This window comes from Scyliorhinus torazame, chromosome 22, assembly GCF_047496885.1.
Source record: "Scyliorhinus torazame isolate Kashiwa2021f chromosome 22, sScyTor2.1, whole genome shotgun sequence".
Lineage (NCBI taxonomy): Eukaryota > Metazoa > Chordata > Chondrichthyes > Carcharhiniformes > Scyliorhinidae > Scyliorhinus > Scyliorhinus torazame.
In genome coordinates, this window is record NC_092728.1 from 100,274,164 (window position 1) to 100,301,929 (window position 27,766).

At 43.0% G+C, this 27,766-nt stretch overlaps 1 protein-coding gene across 3 annotated transcripts in view; it reads right to left on the reverse strand.

The window, feature by feature from the left end:
* Positions 1–390: 390 nt before the first annotated feature.
* LOC140399272 (nucleus accumbens-associated protein 2-like) overlaps positions 391–27,766 on the reverse strand; it is a 134,477-nt gene continuing 107,101 nt past the window's right edge. For all 3 annotated transcript variants that reach the window (XM_072488732.1, XM_072488731.1, XM_072488733.1), the window contains 3 exons: positions 16,288–16,393; positions 16,074–16,171; positions 391–8,710 (listed from right to left, as the gene is read on the reverse strand). In XM_072488732.1, the coding sequence (XP_072344833.1) occupies positions 8,217–8,710; positions 16,074–16,171; positions 16,288–16,393 (698 nt within the window). In that variant the 3' untranslated portion in view covers positions 391–8,216. The remainder of the gene's footprint in view (positions 8,711–16,073; positions 16,172–16,287; positions 16,394–27,766) is intronic.

The window sequence follows — 27,766 nt, forward strand, 5'->3', positions numbered from 1 at the left end:
CTAGGGAGGCAGCAACAGGATTTTGGCTCAGTGATGAAGTAGTAACAGCAGAATATTTCAAAGTCAGAATGATGTACAACTTGGATGGGAGCTCTCAATTGTACATGTGGTCATGTGCCTGCTGCCCTTGCCCTTCGTGGGAGTAAGATCTTGAGTTTGGAAGGTTCTGTTGCAGATGCCTTGGTGCATCTTGTCCATGGTACATATTGCAACCATGGTGTGTCAGTAATGGAGGGAGTTAAAGCTCAAGGTAGTGCACAGCGTGCCATTCAAGCGGGTTGCTTTGGCCCAAATGGTGCTGAGTTTGTTAATTTATAAGGAATCCAGTAACAAACCTTTACACACTGGAGAAAGCACTAAACAGACTAAAAGCAAGAGAGTAGACATAAAAACAGTACAAGTGTGTTACTTTTATTGAACACATTATATCTTGGCCAAGTCTAGAAACAGTCCCAGAATTTAACAGTCATCTTGCTGGAGGTAACAGTCCCAACAGTGCCATTTTCAGTAAGGCAGCTCTACCAATACAATCTTTCATGGAACTCAAAAAGGTGCAAATGTGTTGAAATGGCTCATAGACATTTTACAGCATCATTTAAAAATTAAACTCACATTTCTACAAACCTGCAGCGGGTCAGGCTAATCTCAACAATCTCTCTTTTTTGCATACTGAACACCCTTCCCAGCTTTAGTCAGAGAGAAGGGCACGGGAACATGGAACAATATTTCAATCCTGATGATTTGTTAAGGCAGGCTTGAGGCCTCATTAGGTTTACTTGGGTGCAGAACGTATTCTGCAGTTGTGTTACACTTAAAGCAGCGATTGTGCGTTTGGTTGCTCTGCTTTACAGACTTCAAAAAGGCAAGGGAGCGCAAAAGAAAAAGAAATGGATGTTCGTGCTGAGTACCAGCTGGAAGACACAGACAAATTTCCATCGAAACAGAATACTCTTCCTTGTTGCAGCAGGAGAAAACCAATAATTTGCATTTACACAGCGCCTTTCGTAATATCACACATGAAATATTGGCGCAGCTTTCCCTCAGTACTGGCACTGGAGTGTCAAAGGTGGCAATTGACTGTGAATTCACGCTCAGCCTATACATTGCTAGGTTAACTGATCTCCTGCGGCATTGCACACACAGAGTTTGCGATTACACTTTATGGCAGGAGGGACTGAGTGGAGGGAGAGAGCAAGGATTAAAAGTGTGCAAGATGTGCTCAGGGACAGTGACCCGAGTGCTTTTGATAGATTCCTGACAAAAAAAAAGCTAATTACGTTTTTGTTTGTGTGACAAACATGCTTTTCTATAGATACATCACTAGGGACCTAGAGTGCTGTTTGCATTGTGAAGGAAAAATAAATTGAGTTAAGTTACTGTTGAGGGTTTTCCAATCAAAATTATTTGGATTGTAGTGACAGACTGGGACGCAGAATATAGGACTTATTGCAATGAACGTACTGGTTGGTTGGGAAAGGTGACAAGGCTTTTGTCTTTAGAGTTAAGTTTTGTATTAAATCAAATAAAGACAAGTTTTCTAATGACCAGTTTTTCCTTCTTTCCCTTTAAACAGCAGGTGGTCAGTAGGCTCCCAAGTTATTTTTTTTAAAGTTCCAAATTATTTGCTTTCTGAAAATGTTTACCATTTTACAAAATGCTGTTACTTCTGTTAATCACTCCGGGACCATATAGGTAAGGAAGGTTCAATGCTTGGCCTGTTCAGATTGGCTGATCTCTCACACGCGATATTCATGTTGACATTAGCATGGGTGGCTTTGAGTTGTGGGGGCAGTGGATGGCGACAAAATAAATCAGCTAGAATTACTGCTGCCATTCTTTGTCCAACACTGCATGGTCTAAATTGTTGCACTCTCGGTGGGAACAAGGATCAGGTGGAGATTTCTCAACAGCACATTGGCCAGCATTCAATGTTCAGGTTCACACAGCCATATGGGAATGTACTGAGCCAATACAGGAATTGCCTGAAATAAACTCCTGGAGGAGCAGTGAAAGGGGAAGGAAAGAGAAACAAACTGGAAAGTAATTCAGCAGCAAACCAACCAAACGCTGTAAAATCTTAAACTGTAAATGCTTGCATTTCACATTTCTTGTGCCAGCCATACCAGGTCCTGTTTATTCAGCAAGTTTAGAGAGATTTCTTCACTTTGTCCCTCGCTTGCAAGTTTCCCTGTTCAGATGGATTCGAAAACTGGGTTTTGAGCAGATTCAGGGTTACAATTTCATGCTTCCATACCAAGATGATGCAACTCTTGGAACAGTTTTAACAAACCCCTTCATTCCGCCACTACAGACAGGGGACATCAATAGTTTTCTTAGATCTACAGTACTTTTAAATACAAAACTTTCAAATCAGTAACATTTGTGATTCTCAATCTAGAAGTCAAAAGCATTGCTATGTTGTATCTTTAAAATAATCAAATGTCAGAACAATCACTGCACAAAAAAGGTTTATGAGAAGAGCGTTTCACACATTAGTAGTGATCAGTATTTGAGAGCAAAATGCAGGGACTGCTGCCTGCAAGCATTCACGATAAGAAATTCCAGCAGTGGGAAACCAAGGCAAAAAAGAAAATAATCAGGAAACAAAAATCAGCAGGCCATATAGTTTTGAGGGAGAGGGGGAGGATAATTAGACGTCCTTGTGAAAATGGACTTCATCACTGGAGTCCCTTAATGTTGAGTCAAACGCCATCACATATTTACATTCTTGACGAGGCCAGTTGTCCTCATCTGCCTGTAGGAACGTGACTCCTGTTGGAAACTGCTGACAAATGCATGGAGGCAACAGGCCCGGATTTCAGTGCTCAGTATTACCCAGAATTGCTGGCCGACAAATTGAGAAAGTCTTGGAACATACAGGTTTTTTTTTTTTAAAATAGCGATTACAAGGGTTAACAAATCTAACATATACACATATAGTGACTCTATTAACAATTAGTCGTAGTCGTCTTTCTTTTGTGATTTTTACTTTTTAAAACAAAACCGTCCTTTAGATGAAATACGGGAGTATTTATCTTGACATAGAGCAAAAAAAGCCTAAAAATAACGTGCACAGGTTAGCACCTCTTCAGAAAAACAAGTATGAGAGATTTGTTAAATATTTGATTAAAAATATTAATCAGATCATATACCTCACAACTGCATGCAAAAAAAAAAAAACAGCTCTTTGCACAGCATCTGTGAAAATATGCCCCTGCCACTGAATCATCAGTTGTAACATTCTACTGGTAAAGATATCAGAAAACTAAGAGGGGTAGCTGTTGGATTTTATACATCTTAAAACCAGCAAATCTAAATCGTCGTGAGCATCTTCGATAGTTTAGTAGTCTGATCATTAGATACAACAATAATTGAGGTGCTAACGCACTCCAGACTTACCAATTCCTGTAATCCTTCAGCAAAATCCAAAGGACTTGTCACAATGTGCTTTTCAGTTTCTCCTTGCTCCCCCCCCCCCCACTCCTTCATGTCAGGACTTTCTTTATTTTTTTTTGAAGCTGTCACTTTACTTTTCCTGCCTGGTTACTGTAATCTCTAACTAGTGCAATTTCACTCACGCTCTAGAGTATTTTAATAAAGAATTATTTAAGTTTTTTTTTAAAGCTTAAGGATTCAAGAGTTTTTTTTTAAACCCTCATGTCAAAACTCAAAGATGCTAATTTAAACATTGCAGCTACTATATTTCAAATGGTTGCTTTTCAAAGTTGATATATTGATACTGTTCCTATAAATGTGTAGGTTAAAAGTATTACAAAATTACTCCAGCACAATAGCCAGGAATATTTCTACACCAGAAATAGATTTTGCAATATTTATTAACTTTTGCAGTCTTACACCATGATTTATAATTCAACTTCACCAAGATTCACTGTTTTTCTGTCTGGCATAAGACATTTTGAAGTGATAGGGTGCACTGACTGATTATGAATTTACTGTTCAGGCCCAACCCAGGGAAGCACCATTTAACTTCAAAGCATCTGGCACAGGGAATTTCCTGGGCTCAGGGAATATTTACACATGCCAGTGGATGTCTTAACCTTCACCTCCTCAGGCTACTTGCCCACGTCTTAACATAACACAGGGCTGCTTGCCTGGGCCAGGAGCTAAGCTCATAAATAAAAAGCATATTTTCTCCAAAAATAAAGTTCTTCAAAACATAACTGAATGCTTCACAAACCACCTGGGATCAGTAAACCGAAGGGGAGAAATTATGGGGGGGGCCAAAAAGGCCTCGCTACCAAGATAGCCACAACCAACTAAACAAACTTCTTCTACAACAGTTTACATATTTTTCAGAACTACATCTGATTGGAATTAATACTTTTCTGTTATCACTGCACTTTTCAGTAGAGTGAAAGTCCTCCAAGTTTTTTTGAGCTTAACCTTTCAAAACAAAAAGTTTAATCATCTTTTCTTTTACAAATGAGGCCCTACAAATATGAAAGTTACTCAGTTGGTCCAATGGCTGGGCCAATTAACATTTTACAGTGCTCCAAAGGACACCACACAAGAAAGCTCAATATTGTGGTGCTTATGGCAAGGTGCTAGACGGCCCATCGTTCCCATGGCTACCAGGTAGCATATTATGGAAAAAAACTAATTTGTAGTTACTGAAGCTTGCACTGGAGATAGTTTAAAACAAATGACTTGCTCCTCCAGTTGAAAGTTAATCTTTACCATTGAAGTGGATATTATGATTTACTGCAAATACTAAGCATTAAAGTCTCACTTATTTTCTTCTAAATTTCAGTGTCTATACTTGTGGAAACGTCCATGGAAATATAACCATATCTTATTCAATTTATTTTACATTAAAGTTTCACATTTATTCTCAACAACAAATTGCGGCTTCTGACAATGTTTGGCGGTTTCTTAGGGATTAGGCGTCCCTCATCAGTTCAGTGATTCCACTGCCTGAAATGCGCCTTCGCCATGCTGGGATCATGGGTGTATGCAGGCTTGGCAAGCTGGTCAGGAGACTGCACAGGAGGAAGTGGAGAAATCAAAAGAAACAAAATTACTGGAATACTTAGCGACTAGGGCTGAAAGAGATGTGTTAGTACACAGCAAAGAAAATGTGCCGCCATTCTGTTACTTGAATCTCTGGATTTTTTTGGGGGGTGGGGCGAAGGGGAGACTAGAACATGTAGAGAAGAAACAAAGAGCTTACGAAAGATAGACAGGAGAGAAGATCTACTCTAAAATAAATACAAAATGCTGGAAAAGCTCAGCAGGTCTGGTAGCATCTGTGGAGAGATAATCAGAGTTAACCTTTTAGAGACTGGTATGACTTTTTCTAGAACCCTTAGATGCACCCCGTCACTCCTGCGTTTCTAGAACACTTAGATGCACCCAGTCACTCCTGCGTTTCTAGAACACTTAGATGCACCCCGACACTCCTGCGGCTTTAGCGTTTTAATGACCGACGTCCCCAAAGCAAGAGTGGGCATTGTGCCACTCCAGTCTGAGAAACTCTATTGGGAATGCTGAGGAACCTCTTCCCTTCCCTGCCACTAATACATAAATTGGCATTACACAGTGGATCCACACTGCAGAGTGCAACACTACCCACTATAAAGCTCCAACGACCCTTGTGTGCCAATTTTTGCAGTCATTCGATGTTAAGCTTTAATGTATTCTTTCAGCAGAACATGCTTAGGGCTTTTAGTTAAAATGTAGTGGTAAATTAAGAGGAGCAAGTTACACAGTGGGTTTTGTTCAAGCTGAAACATATTAGCTAGTGGATAAGTTCAGTCAGATGAAAACTGCACCCATCTCAACTCCTGGGAAGAGGGCGTTTAGTTACATCGAGCGGACCTGTCCACAGTATTCTCGGTTTTATCCTCTCCAAATAACATGGAGATGTGTGAATAATTAGAGTAGGCACCTGTTTTTATCCACTGATTTTCCTATGGAACCTTTTAAGATTCCAAACAGTGCATTTAATACAGAGCCACTTCATAATCACCAAATAGACAGTATGAAAATATCTATAGTAGCCAGATACAATGCTGTTGCGGTGATTTACAATATGAACACCAATTTGGTTTAAAAGTAGAACCAAAGTATTAGGCAGCACAGTCGCACCAGCAATAGGACAGGAACGGGCAGATCAATTTTCCAATGTCGTCAACTCCCAATCTGAAAACATTAAGCACGAGGCAAGAAGTGGATACTGTGGTGGATTCCAGAAGCAATGGGATGGGGATAATAACTAAAATATTTTCTTGCTGGATGGTAGCTGTCCCCTCCAAAGTGGGGTCAGCAAAATAGGGCAATGCTTCTTCAATAGCTAACCATCTGTCCTCTGAACAGAAGTTAACGTAGGTTGAACAACTGGGATAGGTTACCTCAGAGTAAAAAGCAAGCATTAATTATATGCAGGAACCAATTACTGGATCGTCTACTGGAAGAGAAGGGAGAGGGGAGGAAAAAAAATGATACACTGGATCTAAACCATGATTCTACTCAGTAACCAAATCACACGAGTAGGAAGAGGAAGGAAGGAAGGACCAAAGGCAGTCAGCATTCTGAAGGTGCATTTCAGGCAATGTCATCACTGTTACACTTTTGGAGAAATGTTCCTGTTTTAGTAATGCAGATAGAAGTCTAGTTACTGCTTAATCAACTTGGCAATTCCTCCTCAAAAATAAAAAGTAGGAAAATATTATCTATATTAGAGGATTATGATTGACAAGGATTTTTGATAACTTTCTAGCATGTACGATAAAGTGCATCGTTACAGTGTATCTCAAAATGTTCAAGTTGTAAGGGTTATATGGCCAAGCTTGCAAATGGCACTTTTGACTTCTATTTAAAAATGACTTCATCTGTCAAGGGAATGATCAATTTGGTCAGAAGAGAAACAAAAATATTTTCCGCAAAGTGCATTTAGCTAACAGTCTTATTAACAGCACTGTTTTTGTACCAGTGCCACTGAAACAAAGTAGGAACTATTTGGAAAATTCACATACTTGTGAACAAATCTGTATTATACATAAATACTGTTAAGTCACTTAAATACTATGGGTGCTCTTTTACACATTCACAAAAATAATCAGCTCAAATAGAATGGGATTTTTCTTTCCAATGAGGGGGGAATAAATCAAATATCTAAGGCACATGGTTCTGCATGTTTACAATCTAGGAAATATTTTATGATAATCTACATCTTAAGCATGATCAACAATGCTCAGTCTAGTCACAGCATGCAAACACCCTTGGTCACGAAAGTCTTAGCTCATTCTAAGATTTTGTTTGGACTCTTTTCCCCCCCACCCCCGACAGTATGTCTTACTTTAAGAAACAAGAGGTCTAAAGCCCAAGCTGCTTTCCTGAAATTGCTGCCCTCTGGCCCGTAAAATGCCCAAAACATTACCAGCAAACATGAGCAGAATATTTTCAAGACTTACCAGTTGAAAAACAAATGCTTGCTTCAGTCACTCTTCTTATGACACGGGTCCACTTTATATTATATTTAATATATAGATATATTATATATATATATATATATATATATATATATATATATAGATATATATATATATAGATATATATACACACACGTACATATATAAATCTCTATATATGTATGTTATATATATATATATATATTTTATGTGTCCCAAAAAATATCAGTTGAATTACGCTAAATATTAAATCCCAGCTAGATAAGTTAGCACACACTGTAGTAGTTTACTTGGCCATTGCGGTGTGGGAAGAGAGCCAGATTGACAAGGATGAGAACGTAATTTTTCTTTTTAAAAAAAAATTATACTTTGCGAACCCATTTTCCATCACAGTTAGTGTGTTTTTTGTGTGTGCAGGTCAGTTCCATTTTAAGTTTGTTAATGGACCAACAGCGCTAAAATAATCTGGACACTATTTACCATCATGAAAGGCAACTTTCAAATCACCCCAGTTGCTCCTTGTTCAGGCCTTTCGATGGGGAGAAACTGCAAATTCTGTTGTCGCCTCCATAAGACGAGTTGAACTGGAAAGGTCTGTTTCAGTGTTATAAAGGCGTCTTCATTTCTTCATGGCATACTGTATACAGGTGGGATAAAAGTTACGTCTTCAGGCAACGGGTACAGGTCAGTGGCTTAAATAACACTGCCAAATGTTGAGAGCGTTAGTATGCATGCAAGCCATTTCAAATAACATGATGCGCTTCTTGCTGACCACAGTGTAAATCTTCACAAGGTCCCTGCATATGTTCCATCCAGTTTGCGCATGGGTGTTTCAGATCTATTGTTTGAGGAAGCTTCCTCTTGATCAAAAGTGTGGCCTGTGCTGGGTGTGTCAGCGGCCAAAATATTAGTGCCAGCAGCTTCTCTGATTACCGACTCCACCATTTCGTTTTGTTCACACGACTGGTCAGATTTGGGAGACTCCACGTCTATGCTTACAGGGTTTGTTCTTTCTCCAAGTAAAGTCCCAGGGTCACTTCTCTTCTCAGCTTGACTACTTTGCTCAAATGTTGTCCCAGTTCCATACAGTTCTGGCTCCAAGCTGCCTCCACCGCTCGCATCACCAATAACTGTACGGTACACTTCCATCCCGTCAGGCAGCATAGATTTGATCTTGGGAAGCCAGCGCTTGCGAACCCGGCGAGCGTTCGTGCACATGTCAGCAGCAATCACATTCATCTCACTTTCTTTGAAGTTGGGAGCAAAATTCTGACAATACACTGTGAAAATAAATTCAAGCAAAATATTATCATCTGCCTACAGAGAATCAATAGCATTTAAAACAATGCTAAGCACTAAAGTTTACTGAGATCAAAAGTTATTAAGTGACCAATTTAATAAGTAAAAGGGGTTCACGTTGAAAAGGTGAAAACTGTGTCAATTCTTGTGAAAGCACAAGAACTGGGATTTTTACAACTTCACGGCATTCCAAAGCATCTTAGAATCAGTGAGGTAGGTGCACAGCAAGACCCAACAAATAGCAATATGGGGTTTTGGCCAAGGTCAGTCTCATGACCGGTACAGGCTTGGAGGGCCGAAGGACTTGTTCCTGTGCTGTATTGTTCTTTGTTAACAATCAGATAATTAATTTCAAAGATGATGGGTGTGGGATAAATATTTTTCAGGACACTGGAGAGATTCCTTGCTCTTTGTAACAGTAACATGGGAGTTTTGACGTTCACCTGACAAGGCAGATGGGACCTCAGTTTAGTATGTCATCCAAACGATGGCACCTCAAACTGTGCAGCACTTAAATTATGTTCTCAAGTCTGTGAAGAGGGATATGAAAGCACAACCTTCTGAGAGGTGACTGTGCTACCAACAGAGCCAATGTGATCAGCGTGTAAAACAGTTTTCAGTCGAAAATGCTTCTCTATAAAATTAATAAAATCTTGCATTTACAGTGTTTTCATGACTATCGCAGCCAATTTGTGCACATCAAGCTCCCACAAAGTGATATTGACCAGATAACGTTTTTATGTTTATTGATGGCTAAGTATTGGTCAGGACACCAGGGATAACACCCCGCTCCTCTTCAAAATAGTGTCATGGGATCTTTTACATTCACCCAAGCAGGCAGATGGGGCCTTGGTACGTCTCATCCGAAAGACAGCACCTCCAACAGTGCAACAATTCCTCACTACGGCACTGGAGTGTCAGCCTTGATTTTTGTGCTCATGCCCTGGAGTGGAACTTGAACCCAGAACCTTGTGACTATGAAGTGAGATACAGATAACACAGTCTAGATCAAAACAAAGTTATTTCAAGTTCTTCAAAGTTTTCTTTTATAAGTTTAGAATACCCAATTATTTTCTTTTCCAATTAAGGGGCAATTTAGCGTGGCCAATCCACCTAACCTGCACATTTTTGGGTTGTGGGGGTGAAACCCATGCACACAAGGGGAGAATGTGCAAACTCCTCACGGACAGTGACCCAGGGCTGGGATTCAAACCCGGGTCCTCAGCGCCACAGTTCCAGTGCTAACCACTGCGCCACATGCCGCCTTCAGTTCTTCAAAGATTTTTCACAGTTGGGCACCCGGTAGAGTTTTTGATGTATTTTTAAAAATTCACATGTAGTCTTAATTGGGAATCAGTAGATTGCAACATTTAATCCCAACTGAAATCAAGGGTACTGTCTGACCTAATGGCATCATATATGCATGACAAGGGTACTTAAGTGCTTACCACTGACAGCTTGACATTCAAACAAACTGAACCTATCACTCCACGAGGAGAACTGCTGGCTGCACTCGATTCAAATTCCAGTGTAAAAGTTAAATACTAATCACATTTCTATTCTGAAAATCATGATACTTTGCAAAGAGCCATTTTCCAATTCTCTAGCTCTGCTGTTCATGGTTTGTTAGCTTCACTTTCAAGGGTAAACAAGCCGAAGTATATGGAATTAAAGACTTTAGCCTAAGTATATATATATATATATGTGTGTGTGTGTGTATATATTATATATATATATATGTTTTATATATAAAATATATATTTTGATGATGTGGCAATATGAGTCACATCTGTCCCATATGTTTACATTCTGAGCCTCTGCACTATAAACCAGAATTCAACAAATCTGCACAGAGCAACTCTTGCAAGCAATAGTAACAGTGTGGCACATTTTGTTTTGATGGTTCAACTTCTAAAACCTGAAGAAGCTAATGTACTTGGGCAAGGCTTCCCTTCGTGGTCTTCAGAGAATCATAGAAGGAGGCCATTCAGCCCAGCAAGTCTGCACTGGCCCTTGGAAAGAGACCTTACTTAAGCCCACACCTCAACCCTATCCCCGTAACCCAGTAACCCCACCTAACCTCTTTGACACTAAGGGGCAATTTAGCATGGCCAATCCACCTAACCTGCATTTCTTTGGACTGTGGGAGGAAACCGGAGCACTCGGAGGAAACCCACGCAGACACAGGGAGAAAGTGCAAACTCCACACAGTCACCAGACGCTGGATTTGAACCCGGGACCCTGGAACTGTGAGGCAGCAGAGCTAACTACTTGTCTTCCACTAGGGAATTTTCCAGGAAGTGCACAATGAGTGCAGCCAATGGTCGCATTAATTCAAATGTTCAACAGGTTTGTGGAAGGTTGCTCTAGTTCCTCAATTCGTCTGGGGAAAGAGGAGCTGGCAAGCAAATCATGTCAAGTGTACACAGTTGGAGCTGTTGATTATGAACTCCTCGATTTCGGTCATTTTAGGATTAATGTATTGCTTAAGATCTATTTGTCCATTCAAAACTTTATTAATGTTGATGTGCTTTCTAATATTTCCCAGGGGGTACAAGAGCAACTTCTCTATTGGTTGAGAAATCTTTCCTTTAGATCATTTGGTATAACTAATTTTGCCATTTTGTTAACCCGTCATTTTCCTAGTGATGCTTTGCCAGAATAAACTGTCCCCTATATAGATTTTAAATTTATTGATGGAATAAGCTGGTTGTCCACTTTGCAATCAATCACTCCTAATTTTATGCCTTCCATTTAAAACTGGCTTGGGGCTGTTCAATGCAGCAGTAATGCAAGTTCAATGCAATTTTAGTTCTTTGTTTCCTTCTGATGTGACATTAACTATTTGGTTCTAGTCATAAAATTACCCAAGTTTGAGAACAAATGTGATATGCTTTTTCATTAATCATTCTAGTTACTGTTGCTAATAACCAGTGGACATGCAGACATTTACCCTCATTTCAGTCATCTCCAGGCTGGAATAATGTATTGGTCATCCTCCCAGGCACTACTCACCCAAAAATTCAGCTCATCTACATCTGCCCAGCTCCAAGTCAAAGTCCCACTTTCAATCACTGACTAACATTGGTTCCGGGTCACTTCAAATTTATAAATGTTAGGCTAATGTTTAAATTGCTCCCCAGTCTTTACCCTTTCTACCCTCGGAAACCTTCTTTAGACCTACAAGTCATTCCCCAAATTCTTAGTTTCTCTGATTCTAGCCCACCTTGTCTTCAGCAAACCAATCCCACACCCTGGAATTGCCTCCCCAAACTACTTGACTTAATCTTCCTCTCCTCCTTCTACGTTCTCTTAAACCTCATCTCTTTGATGTGGAGATGCCGGCGTTGGACTGGGGTGAGCACAGAACGAAGTCTTCCAACACCAGGTTAAAGTCCAACAGGTTTGTTTCGATGTCACTAGCTTCCGGAGCGCTGCTCCTTCCTCAGGTGAATGAAGAGGTCTGTTCCAGAAACACATATATAGACAAATTCAAAGATGCCAAACAATGCTAGGAATGCGAGCATTAGCAGGTGATTAAATCTTTACAGATCCAGAGATGGGGTAACCCCAGGTTAAAGAGGTGTGAATTGTCTCAAGCCAGGACAATTGGTAGGATTTCGCAGGCCAGATGGTGGGGGATGAATGTAATGTGACATGAATCCCAGGTCCCGGTTGAGGCCGCACTCATGTGTGCGGAACTTGGCTATAAGTTTCTGCTCGGCGATTCTGCGTTGTCGCGGGTCCTGAAGGCCGCCTTGGAGAACGCTTACCCGGAGATCAGAGGCTGAATGCCCTTGACTGCTGAAGTGTTCCCCGACTGGAAGGGAACATTCCTGCCTGGTGATTGTTGCGCGATGTCCGTTCATTCGTTGTCGCAGCGTCTGCATGGTCTCGCCAATGTACCACGCTTCGAGACATCCTTTCCTGCAGCGTATGAGGTAGACAACGTTGGCCGAGTCGCACGAGTATGTACCGCGTACCTGGTGGGTGGTGTTCTCACGTGTAATAGTGGTATCCATGTCGCTGATCTGGCACGTCTTGCAGAGATTACCATGACAGGGTTGTGTGGTGTCATGGTCACTGTTCTGAAGACTGGGTAGTTTGCTGCAAACAATGGTTCGTTTGAGGTTGCGCGGTTGTTTGAAGGCAAGTAGTGGGGGTGTGGGGATGACCTTGGCAAGATGTTCATCGTCATCAATGACGTGTTGAAGGCTGTGAAGAAGATGACGTAGTTTCTCCGCTCCGGGGAAGTACTGGACGACGAAGGGTATTCTGTCGGTTGTGTCCCATGTTTGTCTTCCAAGGACATCGGTCCGGTTTTTCGCTGTGGCGCGTTGGAACTGTCGATCGATGAGTCGAGTGCCATATCCCGTTCGTACGAGGGCATCTTTCAACGTCTGTAGATGTCTGTTACGCGCCTCCTCGTCTGAGCAGATCCTGTGTATACGGAGCGCTTGTCCATAGGGGATGGCTTCTTTAATGTGTTTAGGGTGGAAGCTGGAGAAGTGGAGCATCATGAGGTTATCCGTGGGTTTGCGGTAAAGCGAAGTGCTGAGGTGACCGTCCTTGATGGAGACGAGTGTGTCCAAGAATGCAACTGATTTTGGAGAGTAGTCCATGGTGAGTCTGATGGTTGGATGGAACTTATTAATGTCATTGTGTAGTCGTTTCAGTGATTCTTCGCCGTGGGTCCAAAGGAAAAAAATGTCATCGATGTATCTGGTGTATAACATCGGTTGAAGGTCCTGTGCGGTGAGTAGGTCCTGTTCAAACTTGTGCATGAAGATGTTGGCGTATTGGGGTGCGAATTTGGTCCCCATGGCTGTTCTGTGCGTCTGAATGAAGAACTTGTTGTCGAAGGTGAAGACGTTGTGATCCAGAATGAAGCGGATGAGTTGCAGAATTGCGTCTGGAGATTGGCAGTTGTCGGTGTTCAGTACTGAGGCTGTTGCAGCAATGCCGTCGTCATGGGGGATGCTGGTGTAGAGTGCCGAGACGTCCATTGTGACGAGGAATGTTCCTGGTTCAACTGATCCATGGGTGCTGAGTTTCTGTAGGAAGTCCGTCGTGTCGCGACAAAAGCTGGGTGTACCTTGTACGATGGGTTTCAAGATGCCCTCGATGTAGCCAGAGAGGTTCTCACACAGGGTCCCATTGCCTGAAACGATAGGGCGGCCTGGTGTGTTGGCCTTATGTATTTTTGGGAGGCAGTAGAGATCTCCAATGCGTGGATCTCCAGAGCGTGGATGGCATTGCGTTGTGCTTGGGTGACGTTCGGGGTTGTCTTGTGAATGCGACTGAGTACTGAACACTGACAACTGCCAATCACCAGACCCAATTCTGCAACACATCCGCTTCATTCTGGATCACAACGTCTTCACCTTCGACAACAAGTTCTTCATTCAGACGCACGGAACAGCCATGGGGACCAAATTCACACCCCAATACGCCAACATCTTCATGCACAAGTTTGAACAGGACCTACTCACCGCACAGGACCTTCAACCGATGTTATACACCAGATACATCGATGACATTTTTTTCCTTTGGACCCACGGCGAAGAATCACTGAAACGACTACACAATGACATTAATAAGTTCCATCCAACCATCAGACTCATCATGGACTACTCTCCAAAATCAGTTGCATTCTTGGACACACTCGTCTCCATCAAGGACGGTCACCTCAGCACTTCGCTTTACCGCAAACCCACGGATAACCTCATGATGCTCCACTTCTCCAGCTTCCACCCTAAACACATTAAAGAAGCCATCCCCTATGGACAAGCGCTCCGTATACACAGGATCTGCTCAGACGAGGAGGCGCGTAACAGACATCTACAGACGTTGAAAGATGCCCTCGTACGAACGGGATATGGCACTCGACTCATCGATCGACAGTTCCAACGCGCCACAGCGAAAAACCGGACCGACCTCCTCAGAAGACAAACATGGGACACAACCGACAGAATACCCTTCGTCGTCCAGTACTTCCCCAGAGCGGAGAAACTACGTCATCTTCTTCACAGCCTTCAACACGTCATTGATGACGATGAACATCTTGCCAAGGTCATCCCCACACCCCCACTACTTGCCTTCAAACAACCGCGCAACCTCAAATGAATCATTGTTTGCAGCAAACTACCCAGTCTTCAGAACAGTGACCACGACACCACACAACCCTGTCATGGTAATCTCTGCAAGACGTGCCAGATCAGCGACATGGATACCACTATTACACGTGAGAACACCACCCACCAGGTACGCGGTACATACTCGTGCGACTCGGCCAACGTTGTCTACCTCATACGCTGCAGGAAAGGATGTCCCGAAGCGTGGTACATTGGCGAGACCATGCAGACGCTGCGACAACGAATGAACGGACATCGCGCAACAATCACCAGGCAGGAATGTTCCCTTCCAGTCGGGGAACACTTCAGCAGTCAAGGGCATTCAGCCTCTGATCTCCGGGTAAGCGTTCTCCAAGGCGGCCTTCAGGACCCGCGACAACGCAGAATCGCCGAGCAGAAACTTATAGCCAAGTTCCGCACACATGAGTGCGGCCTCAACCGGGACCTGGGATTCATGTCACATTACATTCATCCCCCACCATCTGGCCTGCGAAATCCTACCAACTGTCCTGGCTTGAGACAATTCACACCTCTTTAACCTGGGGTTACCCCATCTCTGGATCTGTAAAGATTTAATCACCTGCTAATGCTCGCATTCCTAGCATTGTTTGGCATCTTTGAATTTGTCTATATATGTGTTTCTGGAACAGACCTCTTCATTCACCTGAGGAAGGAGCAGCGCTCCGAAAGCTAGTGACATCGAAACAAACCTGTTGGACTTTAACCTGATGTTGTAAGACTTCGTACTGTGCTCATCTCTTTGGCCATGCTTTTGGTCACCCCACCTTATCTCTCTTCATTTACCTTGCTGTCAGTTATATTCATGTCTGAAATAGTTTACTACTTTAAAGGGTGCCAATTAGTGCAAATTATTGGTGATGTACCTTTTCATGTTCATAATGCCAAACATCTTTTATCTGTGCTCTAGAAATGTCTAACACCAATTATGGTGGTGGAAGGTTCCTCGGCTCCACTGTGTTTTGAAGTCCTTTGGAGAATTTGGGAGGGGGGGGGGGGGGGGGGGGGTGCAGGACGGGAGCTGGTCGCTGGGAAGAACCACAAAATCCATGAAAACTTTCTGGATACTAGATATTGCTCTAATTTCCAACATTAAACAGTACATACATTCTCACTGATAATTCTACAACTTCAGGCATATGCAGAACTTCACTCTGCATCTATGTTAAAGAATAAATAATCTACAACTCACATTTTACTGCATTCAAGACCCTGCTATCCAAAGGCTTTCTGCTGGGGTCACTTGTGGAGGAACGAATCCCTGTGCCACAGCTATTTGCCAAAGTGTTCCTGAAAGGATCATGAAAAACGTCATTATTCTTGGTGTACCCAGAGTACATTAACTGAGCAAAGGATGCAACTTAATCGAACCAGAACGCTGTATGGTCAAGGCACTTTTCACTCACCGGTCAAAGAATGAGGCAAGCAGGCGGCGGAGGAGGACCTTGTGTTTGACCCCTGCACAGAGATGACAGTTCATCAGCTGACCTCGTGTGATATAAACTCCTGAACCTACAAAGGGATGAGATCATTAAAAACCTGTGCTTTACAGCTGTATCTTTGCTGTCTTGTTTTCACAATAGACGACAAACATAATAGTCTAATAAATGGTGGACAATCTTGGATTGTTGCAGGTGCCTTGGAGGGAAAATTAACACCTCCTTAAAGAGGGAGCTAGTATAGATTTGAATTATTGAAAATTATACATATAATGGAGTACCCGCCAAATTCCTGTCAGGGCCAGATGATTGATCATATGTTGTTACAGCTAAATATGAGGTAGCAGAGATGCATTTAAAAAGAGTCATCAGGTCAGGTTGCAAAAAGTGCCAGAATAGCAACAGGAAACTCCTTATAACAGGAATATTCATTGGATATTCCAATTCAAACTGTTATGTTAGTAGAATCAAATTTCTAAGTGGTGGCTACATATCAGAACATTCTCTAACATTTTCCAGAATGTCATGTTTCCTGATCCCAATTTGAATACTGTTGTATAATCGTAATGCCACTTCTCCATCCAGATTCAAAAAATACCAATTGTTTTAGAAGTGAGCTACAGGTCCCTAAAAGTACCCAAGCATTTAAAAAAAAAAAAAAATAATTGAATTGATAGATAGATAAACCTTGATAAGTCTATTTTTCAGCAAATGTGCTGTACACGGTTGAATTTTTGTTTGGCACAGAATCCATCATGATCTCTGGAGGGATTGGTGGACATAGAAACCTTAAAGGTTTGAATAATTAGAGCACACAACAGTCATGAATAAATTTAATTTACATAAATGTTTTATTCATTAGAAGCCATTTCATTTGTTCCATTGAGGAGCTTTGTATCAACACTAGTTATGCAAGGTTGAGCATAAAAGACACACTGAAAGTGCAGCATATTTTCAATTTTGCTCATTGGTGCAAAATCTTTCATAGCTAAAAAGATTATTCAATAGTAATTGGTTTTCACCTGCAGAGTTTGTGCATATTTAAATGGATCTCTCAGATAACATACTTAGAAAATTTGTGATACATCATGGAGTTCTTGTTAGAATTTAGTACATCAGCATCCACAATGCTGTTTCTTAATTTAATTTAGTTCGTTAATTTATTTTATTGCCAACAGTTCCATATCTCCTTACATTGAATGAATTGAATCTCTCAGAGCTGGAATTCTAGGTTCAAGAGGGTACAGATATCTAAAATTCATCCATTAATGTGAAAACATTTTTTATCATGTGAGAAGATGGAGGGTCAGCAGGTTCATAAAACTGCATGCAGAACGGTTCAATATTTTATCAACAGTCCATTTAAAGAAAAATCTTCAAGGTGCGGACTTTGCTACCAAGACCAACACTTGTTACCCTTGAGAAAGTGATGGTGTGCCTTGTTGATCTACTGCAGTCTATGTGGTGAACGTTTTCCAGTAGTGCTGTTAAGGTGGGGGTTCCAGGATTTTGAATCGGCAACAGTGAAGGGATGGTAACGATACATCGTCAGGGGATAGTGTGCGACTTGGAGGGAAACTTGCAAGTGGTGGGATGGGAAGATCACCGTCTGCCCTTGTCCACTGGGTGATAGAGGTCATGGGTTTTAAAGTGTTATTTTGAAGCACTGGGAAGGTGTGGTGTATCTTGTAGCCAGCACACATTGCAGCCACAGTACGCCTATGGAGCAAGGAGTGGTCAAGTGGACAGTTTTGGACTGTCATGAGTTTTATTGCAGCTATATCCAATCAGACAAGTGAATTGTGCCGTGTCGGTGGTGGAAAGGCGACAGGGGTCAAGAGATGCAATACAAAATAATTTAAGTTGCATTAGCATATGGCTGTTACAGATGTTAACCCGTTTAACATCCTCTTTAAAAAAGTGGACAAGGCAACGTTATACATTGCAACTTGGAGCCTTATAATCATAAGTAATAATCTGCTTGTTGGAATAAAAAATTCCTGTTAGTAATATAAAACATCAAAATATCCTTTTCTAAACTCCTCAAAGACTGCATTAGAACTTAAAACGAAGCACAATTTTTGCCCCATTCATTTTTGTGCTTTATGGGGCTTCAGTGATACATTGACCAGTTTATATTATTGGTATATCCTCAATAACCAGTAGGATGGTGAGAATGTCAAGTAATCGTTGCTGCAACGCCAAGCCTCCTATAAATCATGGACAATGCTAGTGGTGAACATTCATGGTCATGCTGCAAGTGAGGCTGAGATTGGGGTCAGGGGGTCAGGTCAGGAGGGGAAGCTGCAACCGAAAACTGCAGAAAAAACTCCAAACGTCAGTCATCGCATGTCATTCCAGCATGCGTTAAACCCCGGAATGGCAAGAGTTTCTCGACCTCCATCACATTCCAAAAACAAACTGCAAAACATGAGTAGTGGATTAAAGATGGAGTCTGCAGGCCTTGGAGGTTTAACCAAAACATAAAGCTTTATTTAGAAGATGTTTGCACTGCATGTTATAGACGGTCAGTTTGCCCATGCACCATGCAAACGGCCGACGTCATTTCCAATTACTTTCTTTTTTAAAGTGCCCCGATTCAGTTGCAAGGTTGCTTGTGAGGAAACACTAAAACACTATGAATTCACAATACTCCCTCCCCCTTTAAATCAAAGGTCCCTGACACAATAAACAGTATAACATTATCAACCAGCAATATGAACAATCAATCAACAACAACAGTCAATACACTCAAGGTTCCGGAGCTCATCATTCCCTGTGTGGCTTTCAGTTACTCTCGGGCGTCTGCTTTCGAGTATGTGCTGCAACCTCTGGTGTTTTTGGCTTGGTGTGAGCAGTCAGTGGTTATCTTAACTGGAGTTGACAGTGGTTTGGAAGTTGAGAATCGGTTTGGTTAGTGTCAGGTTCTTGGGAAGGTCCAGGTTTGACGGTTCTGCCTCTGGCAGATTGGTTCTGATCACCAAAAACTGATCATCTCAGGTTTGTACAGTGTAGACAACCAGTCATGTGTGTACAGATGGTGCAGGAATCCACTTTTCACCAGAAATTCTGGACCCTGGTGAAAAACGCAATGTTTTGCCTTGTTCTCCTGCCTTATGACGTAATCCTGCTGCTTTTTCCCTCGACAATGTGTGTCTTAGGTGGTTTTAGCAAATCAGTTACAGTGCGTAGTTTACGTTTAACTATTAGCAACTTGGGCTGTTGAGTGCGCAGTATTCCAGTAATGTAGTGACCCAATATCGCTTTGTTGCACCAGCAATAGCTAGTACATTTAATAATGGGCTGCACGGTAGCAAAGTGGTTAGCACTGTTGCTTCACAGTGTCAGGAACCTTGGTTCGATTCCCGGCTTGGGTCACTGTCTGTGTGGAGTCTGCACGTTCTCCCCTTGTCTGCGCGAGTTTCCTCCGGGTGCTCCGGTTTCCTTCCACAAGACCCGAAAGACGTGCTTGTTAGGTGAATTGAGCATTCTAAACTCTCCCTCAGTGTACCCGAACAGGCGCAGTAGTGTGGCGACGTGGGGATTTTCACAGTAAATTCATTGCAGTGTTAATGCAAGTCTACTTGTGACAATAATAAAGATTATTAAGACACGGAGGAAAAGGAGATGGCAATGTCACAGTGGATTATGATTCGCCCTCCTTTTAACATTCACATGAGTATTTGTGACACTAATAAAGATTATTATTAATAACAGTTTGTCTTTGGGCTGTGAATGGAATTCCTTCTCACGTCCTTTTTGTACCCCAGGGACACTTTTTTCTTGATTCAGCCTGCTATTTGTTTTATTCAGCTCTTGCTTCCTGCAACTTTTGCCTGAAGCTAGTTTCTTTTCCAACAAGCTGGTGCAATGTGGTCCTTTAGCCACAATTTCTGCGCCAGCAATCTGTTGCTGAGTGCCTTGTTTTTGCACACCTACGACAAGTGCTAGTCTGTGTTTACATTCAAGTTTCAGCTGACATCTTCTGAATTCTTGTACTCAAAGTCAACCTTTGAACTTCTTTGGCTGCTAATTTCATGGATACAGCCATTTCCAAAGCTTTCTTTCAGGTCACTTTTTTTAGTTAACAACCGTTAAATCCTAACCACATACTAATCTGCTCTGATGGTATTGTTTAACACATCCCCGAATTTGCAGTGTTCAGCCAGTCTTTTCAGGGTAGCTACAAACTTTGTAATCGATTCACCTTCTTCTTGGTTGCGCTTATGAAAGCGAAACGTTTCTGCAATGACTAAAGGTCTTGGTGAACAGTGGCCCTGCAATATTTCCACTATTTCTTCATATGCTTTTGTGCCTGGCCTTTCCGGCTGTACCAGACTCCGAAGTTAAATGTTTGCCTCCCTGTTATATTCAGGAACGTTGGGGCTTTTAGATCTGCTGCAATCTTGTTAGCTTGAACAAAATAGTTGAATCGTTCAGTATACAAACTCCATCACTCTGTATTCTCTTTAAATGGTCCCACAGTGCCAAAAGCTGCCTTTTTAGCACCATCTTGCTTCCTTTCTCCCCAAAACAAGGCACAACCTGAGCTCAGTCGGTTTGTGTTTTGCAACATCCTCTGTTGTTGCAGGGTACTTGCTACTCACGACTACCGTGTTTGTTTCAGGTGGAGCACATGGCAGCTTCTCTCCAAGGTTGTTTCCTTGAGATTTTTCGGTCCTTCCGCTGCTGCAACTGTTGTTTGGCTTTTTGGTCACCAGCTTTCATGTAGCGACGATTCCAATTACTTATTATTTCTTCGGGTGCCTACAAATGCTGTTCACTTACCTCATCGGCAGTGTTAGATTCAGGATCGAGTCTGCAGGCCTTGGGAAGGTCAACCACAACATACAGCTTTATTTAGACAATATTAACACCACAGGCTGCAATATTAGACTGCACGTTTGCCCCCGAAAAAGGCCCATATCACGCAATCATTCTCTTAAAGTGCCCCTGTTCAGCTACAAGGCTACTTGTGAGGAAACACTAAAACAGGGAATACACAATACACAACATGTATCTGAAGTTTAGGAGGAGAATGAAGGAATCCATGTTTTAACAGCATGTGTAGTTCTGATTGTTCCTTACTGAATCTTACTGTTTCCTCCCAAAAACGGCATTGGAGATTTAGGGAACACATTGCCCTGCAGTGTGTGCGCGGGTTTGACACTGACCCACACAATTTGCAAAAATAACCATCCAGTCAAAAAATCTTCAACATTCTTCTTTTGGTCACGATGTCTAAATGGACTTGCATTTAAATAAAGTCTCTTGACCTCCGGTTGTTCCAAAGCATTTTAAGGGGAAGAATGCAGCGTATTGAAAACTGCAGTGTGCATTTTGTCTGCTAAAGGCAACCATACATATGTACCAGCAGAGGGAGTTTAGAAGAACAAATAAATTGATGTTTTAACAGCATGTGATGTTGAGGCCCCACACCTCAGGAAGGACATACTGGCACTGGAGCGGGTCCAGCGGAGATTCACACGGATGATCCCAGGAATGGTAGACCTAACATACGATGAACGTCTGAGGATCCTGGGATTATATTCATTGGAGTTCAAGAGGTTGAGGGGAGATCTAATAGAAACTTACAAGATAATGAATGGCTTAGATAGGGTGGACGTAGGGAAGTTGTTTCCATTAGCAGGGGAGACTAGGACCCGGGGGCACAGCCTTAGAATAAAAGGGAGGCACTTTAGAACAGAGATGAGGAGAAATTTCTTCAGCCAGAGAGTGGTGGGTCTGTGGAATTCATTGCCACAGAGGGCGGTGGAGGCCGGGACGTTGAGTGCCTTTAAGACAGAAGTTGATAAATTCTTGATTTCTCGAGGAATTAAGGGCTATGGAGAGAGAGCGGGTAAATGGAGTTGAAATCAGCCATGATTGAATGGTGGAGTGGACTCGATGGGCCGAATGGCCTTACTTCCGCTCCTATGTCTTATGGTCTTATGGATTCGGAATGCTCCTCACCGAGTCCTATAGAGTCCTGCTGTTTTGTCCCAAGAACATCACAAGCATTACCACCTGAACGAGCATGGTACAGACTTCTATGTCAGCTCAGCCAGAGAAATATTAAATGGTGGCTATGTACCTCCCACTAGGAGGAAAGTAAAATCTCTTCAACCATTCGCTGGGTGAGAAGGTTTTTCTACTTGGAGACAAAAACAAAGTAGAGGTAAGTTGGCAGGTTGGAGTGCAGTTGGACAAGCAGAAATCAACTTGCGGGATTAAGACATGAATAGAGGCTGGCCAGTAAATTGCAGAACAGAGCTAATGGTTTGAAAACAATTTTATCCTGCTAGACATAAACATGTAAAACGTGTGCATTTAAAATTCCAGAAGCCTAATTAGTTATTAAAAATCGCTAACTGAAAGGTGATCACCCATGGCTCGGATAAGACTTCTCTAATGAATGTTGGCTTGACAAGTTTACTCTTGGAACTGCATGATCTCTGCTTGCATAGCACACAAGGAGAGGAAAGCACTGACAATGTAAGATGCATTCCCCTGTGATCCATGATGTAGTGACTCTATTCATAATATTTTAGGCATACTTTTTTTGTTTTTCTGTCACTCAGCTAACACAGTTTGTTTACAAGTAATATAATTTTGCTTGCAAAAGTTTGAGAAATGCCTGGATCCTGATCTCAGAAGGAAGCTGCGGTAGTAATCCGTGAAGCCTTGGCATGTCCGGATGCTATTCGTGTGAGCAGAGAAGCGAACTGCACAGATAAGGAGGTCTTTTTAAGTGTAGAGCTGTACATGGGCACATTGGAGTCACTGAGAAATGATAGATATGGGAAAATCGACACTCTGGCGACAAGCCTCTGTTTGGAGAAAGTCTCCGTCAGTGAAGAATTGAAGTCCTCCATTACAACATTGCAAGCAGCCTCTGAACCTCAGGAAAACAGTTTGAAGAAACTTGAGTGCTCAGCAGTGTTCTGTGGCAATACTGTGGAGCCCTACAGACTACAAAAATCATCTCCCAGCCAAAGTCAGAGGCGCAACAACATTTGCCTATTAGTGTGGATGGTCCTCACCCTACGGAGTTTATAGCATAGTTATTGCTAAAATTGGAGACAGGCTTCTCTTAGACCCAAGGATGGCAGGGATCCATGCCCCTTTGTTATGCGGGTTCACCATGTTCGCGACCAGATCTTCCACCAAGCCAAGAAAGCTGCTCCCCGACTCTACCGGGGCAAGAGACTGTCCATATTTCCAGACTTCACCTCCGCGGTTGCCAAAGAAAGAGCTGCCTTTGGCAGTGTGAAGCACCTCCTGCACTAATGCCCACGAATCAACTTTGGCCTCGATTTCCCTGCCCGACTGAGAATCACTCTCCCAAGTGGAGACGAGTAATCATTTGAAGGCTCATCTGCCGCTGCAAACCTTCATCAACGGTGCAATAAAATATGATGGTCATTCCGAAGATACAGAGGAACAGAATGTTCCTTGAAGAAAGATGCAAGTTTAAAAAATATTTTTATAAATGCATTTATCTTCATTCTGTGCATTCGCTATGTAGGTCAGAACTTTGCTTTTTTTTTTATAAAACAAACAATTTTATTGAGGTATATAGAAAAAAGTGACATTGTACAGTAGAAAAAAAAAGTCAAGACACAAATTAAACATATGGCTGTCACCTTCGGGCGAACCCTAGTAGCGAACCTCTCAAGGCGAACTTGACTTTCTCTAGGCCAAGAAAACACGCCATGTCCGATAGCCATACCTCAGCCCTCGGGGGCTTTGAGTCCCTCCATGCTAACAGTATTCGTCGCCGGGCTACCAGGGAAGAAAAGGCCAGAACCTCGGCCTCTCTCTCTTCCTGGACTCCCGGGTCCTCCGAAACCCCAAAGATTGCCACCTCAGGGCTCATTACCACCCCAGTTTTCAATACCCGGGACATGACATTTGCGAATCCCTGCCAATATCCCGAGTTTAGGGCATGACCAGAACATGTGTACATGGTTAGCCGGCCCTCCGGCGCATCTAGCACACTTGTCCTCCAGCCCGCAGAATTTGCTCATCTGGGCCACCGTCATGTGGGCCCGGTGCACGACCTTAAACTGGATCAGGCTGAGCCTGGCACATGTAGCGGTCGTATTTACTCTGCTCAGGGCTTCTGCCCAGATACCGTCCTCCATCTCCCCACCGAGCTCCTCTTCCCACTTAAGCTTCAGATCCTCGGTCTGCGTATCCTCAGCTCCCATCAGCTCCTTGTAGACGTCCGAGACTCTACCCTCTACCACCTCTCCCCTAGAAACTACCCTGTCCTGCCTCCCCTTCGGTGGGAGACGTGGGAAGGACGGCACCAGTCTGCGTACAAAATCCCGCACCTGTAAGTATCTAAAGTCGTTCCCTCTCGCCAGCCCAAACTTCTCCTCCAGCGCCCTCATGCTCGGAAAGCTCCCTTCCAGGAACAGATCCCCCATCCTCACAATCCCCGCCCTCCTCCACAGTCGATAGCCCCCATCCATGTTCCCCGGGGCAAATCGGTGGTTGCCGCAGATCAGGGTCACACTGATGCTCTTACCTCCCCTACATGCCTCCTCCACTGGCCCGAGATCCGAAGAGCCGCCACCACTATCGGGCTGGTGGAGTACCGTGCCGGCGGAAGCCGTGACCAGGGCTGCTAAGCTAGTGCCCCTGAACGAAGCAGCCTCCATCCACTCCCAAACCGACCCCGCACCCACCATCCATTTCCTTATCATAGTTATGGTGGCTGCCCAGTAATAGTTGCTGAAGTTCGGCAATGCCAGCCCCCCTTCTCCTCTGTTCCTTTCAAGCATCACCCTCTTCACCCGCGGGGACTTCCCTGCTCATACAAATCCCAGAATAATTTTATTCAGCCTCTTAAAGAAGGACCGTGGGATAAAGATGGGGAGACACTGAAAAACAAACAAGAACCGCGGGAGAATCGTCATCTTAATAGTCTGCACCCTCCCCGCCAGTGACAGCGGGAGCGCATCCCACCTCCGGACCTCCTCGCTCACTCATTCCACCAGTCGGGACAGGTTGAGCTTATGAACTTGCCCCAGTCCCGTGCCACTTGAATCCCCAAGTATCGGAAACTCTCCCCCACTAGCCTGAAAGGCAACCCCTTCTCTCCTGCCCCCTCGCCCGAATTACAAACAATTCGCTCTTAGCCATGTTCAGTTTGTATCCGGAGAACCGGCCAAATTCCCTCAGGGTTGCCATAATACTGTCCATCCCCACCATTGGGTCCGATACATATAACAGCAGATCATCTGCGTATAACAAGACTCTCCACGCTTCCCTCTTCCCTCTTCCCCCCCCCCCCCCCCCCCGACCAGCCCCTAGAAGCTCTCAGTGCAATTGCCAGCGGCTCTATGGCAAGCGCAAACAGCAGTGGGGAGAGAGGGCAGCCCTGTCTTGTCCCATGGCGCAGTCTAAAGTAGTCCGATGTCATCCTGTTCGTCCTTACACTTGCCTACGGGGCCTGATGCAATAGCCTAACCCAGTCGATGAACCCCGCCCCGAACCGTCCTAGTACCTCCCACAGATAATCCCACTCGACCCGGTCAAAAGCCTTTTCAGCATCCATGGATACCACTATCAGAACTTTGTTAAACTATAGTCATTGTTAGCATGTCACTCAACCGCTTTTAGCAAAGGGTTTTAGTAAATAAAATCTTGTTTGGGGAGATGCTTTGAGGGTATATTTTTAGTATTTCCATTATCTCTCTTTCTCGTTTTATGTTTTGTCTTATAAAATCTGTTCGAGCATTATAGCATTGCTTGACATAGGCCAAGTTATTTTTACACTATGTACTCCCCAATCAATGACGATGACTGAAGTTATGTTTTACCCCAAAAAAATAAGACTCAATCTAAAAAGTCACAATGGCAGGGAGACCTGCTCTTAAGTCTGCCAGCTAGAATGTTTAGGAGTCAAATCAGCTTATCAAGCATAAGTCTTGCAGCATCTTCAACATCTGAGTGCACAAGTTGTGTTCCTCCAGGAAATCCACCTTAATCATAGATCAGTTTAGACTTCGCAGAGGGAGGGTGGGCCAACTTTAGAACATAGAACATTACAGCGCAGTACAGGCCCTTCGGCCCTCGATGTTGCTCCGACCTGTGAAACCACTCCAAAGCCCATCTACACTATTCCCTTATCGTCCATATGTCTATCCAATGACCAATTTGAATGCCCTTAGTGTTGGCGAGTCCACTACTGTTGCAGACAGGGCATTCCACGTCCTTACTACTCTTTGAGTAAAGAACTTTATCATTCAACTTCTCACAGCAAAACACGGGGTGCAGCAATTTTCATACACAAGTTCTTACCATTGGTAGCTTCAAATGTTATGACTGATGCGAATGGCCGATATGTTATAATTACGGATAGGAGATACAAACACTTTTGTAATCCTTGCGAATAGATTGCTTTAATTTTTATCGTCCCTGCCAGACATGGGCTCACATTTACTTATTTTAGGGGGCGACGTTAATTGCTTGCTGAATTCCACTTTTGACCGCTCCTCTGCTAAAACCAGCACGCCTTCGATGCCTGCTGAGATTATTAAATCATTCCGTCAGGAGTATGCAGTCCCAGTACTCTTGCATTTTTTAAAAACCCACTAGCAAGGAGCACTTCTTCGCCTCTGTTCATCATGCATATTAGATAACAAACTTCTTTCGGTTGTCTGCTCTTGTTCATACAACACCATAATTATTTCTGATCACATTTATCTGACAACAAATTTATTACTTCGTGGCAGAGCTGAATCACGCTCCCTCGGCGATTTAATACACGTTTTCTCTCAGGTGATGACTTTGTTACTTTTGGTTGGCCCAGATAGATGCTTTTATAGCTATTAACACTACCCTCCAATATCTCTGCCTCTGTTATATGAGAATCCTTGAAGACCTACTTAAGAGGGCAGATCATATCCTAAGCTGCCCATGAAATAAAACAGGAGGAAAAAAATATCTGAATATCCGAACGCATTATTCAATTGGACAACATATATGCCACTAATATATCTCCAGCTGTATACAAGGAGCATCTCTTATTACATGCTGACTTTGATACCTTGTCTGCACATCAAGCTGAGGAGACGCTATTTAAATCATGACATATATATTCTGAACATGGTGACAAGGCAAGTAAATTGTTGGCCCACCAACTCACAGTTGTCCTCGACCCATCTAATTCCACAGCTCCAGACCCCTGCAGGCATACCAGTTGATTCTCAGCAGATAATCAATTTAAAGAATATTATACCCCCATGTACAAATCCGATCATCCTATTGATACAGCAGCCTTTGAGAAATATTTTGAATCTTTGAATGGTCCCACCATTAATCCCAACTCAATGAGTTGCTTAGGAGGAGCCTTTTTACCATAGATAAAATCACTAAGGCAGCTAGAGCCATGCAATATGGAAAACATCCAGGACCAGAAGGATATCCTATT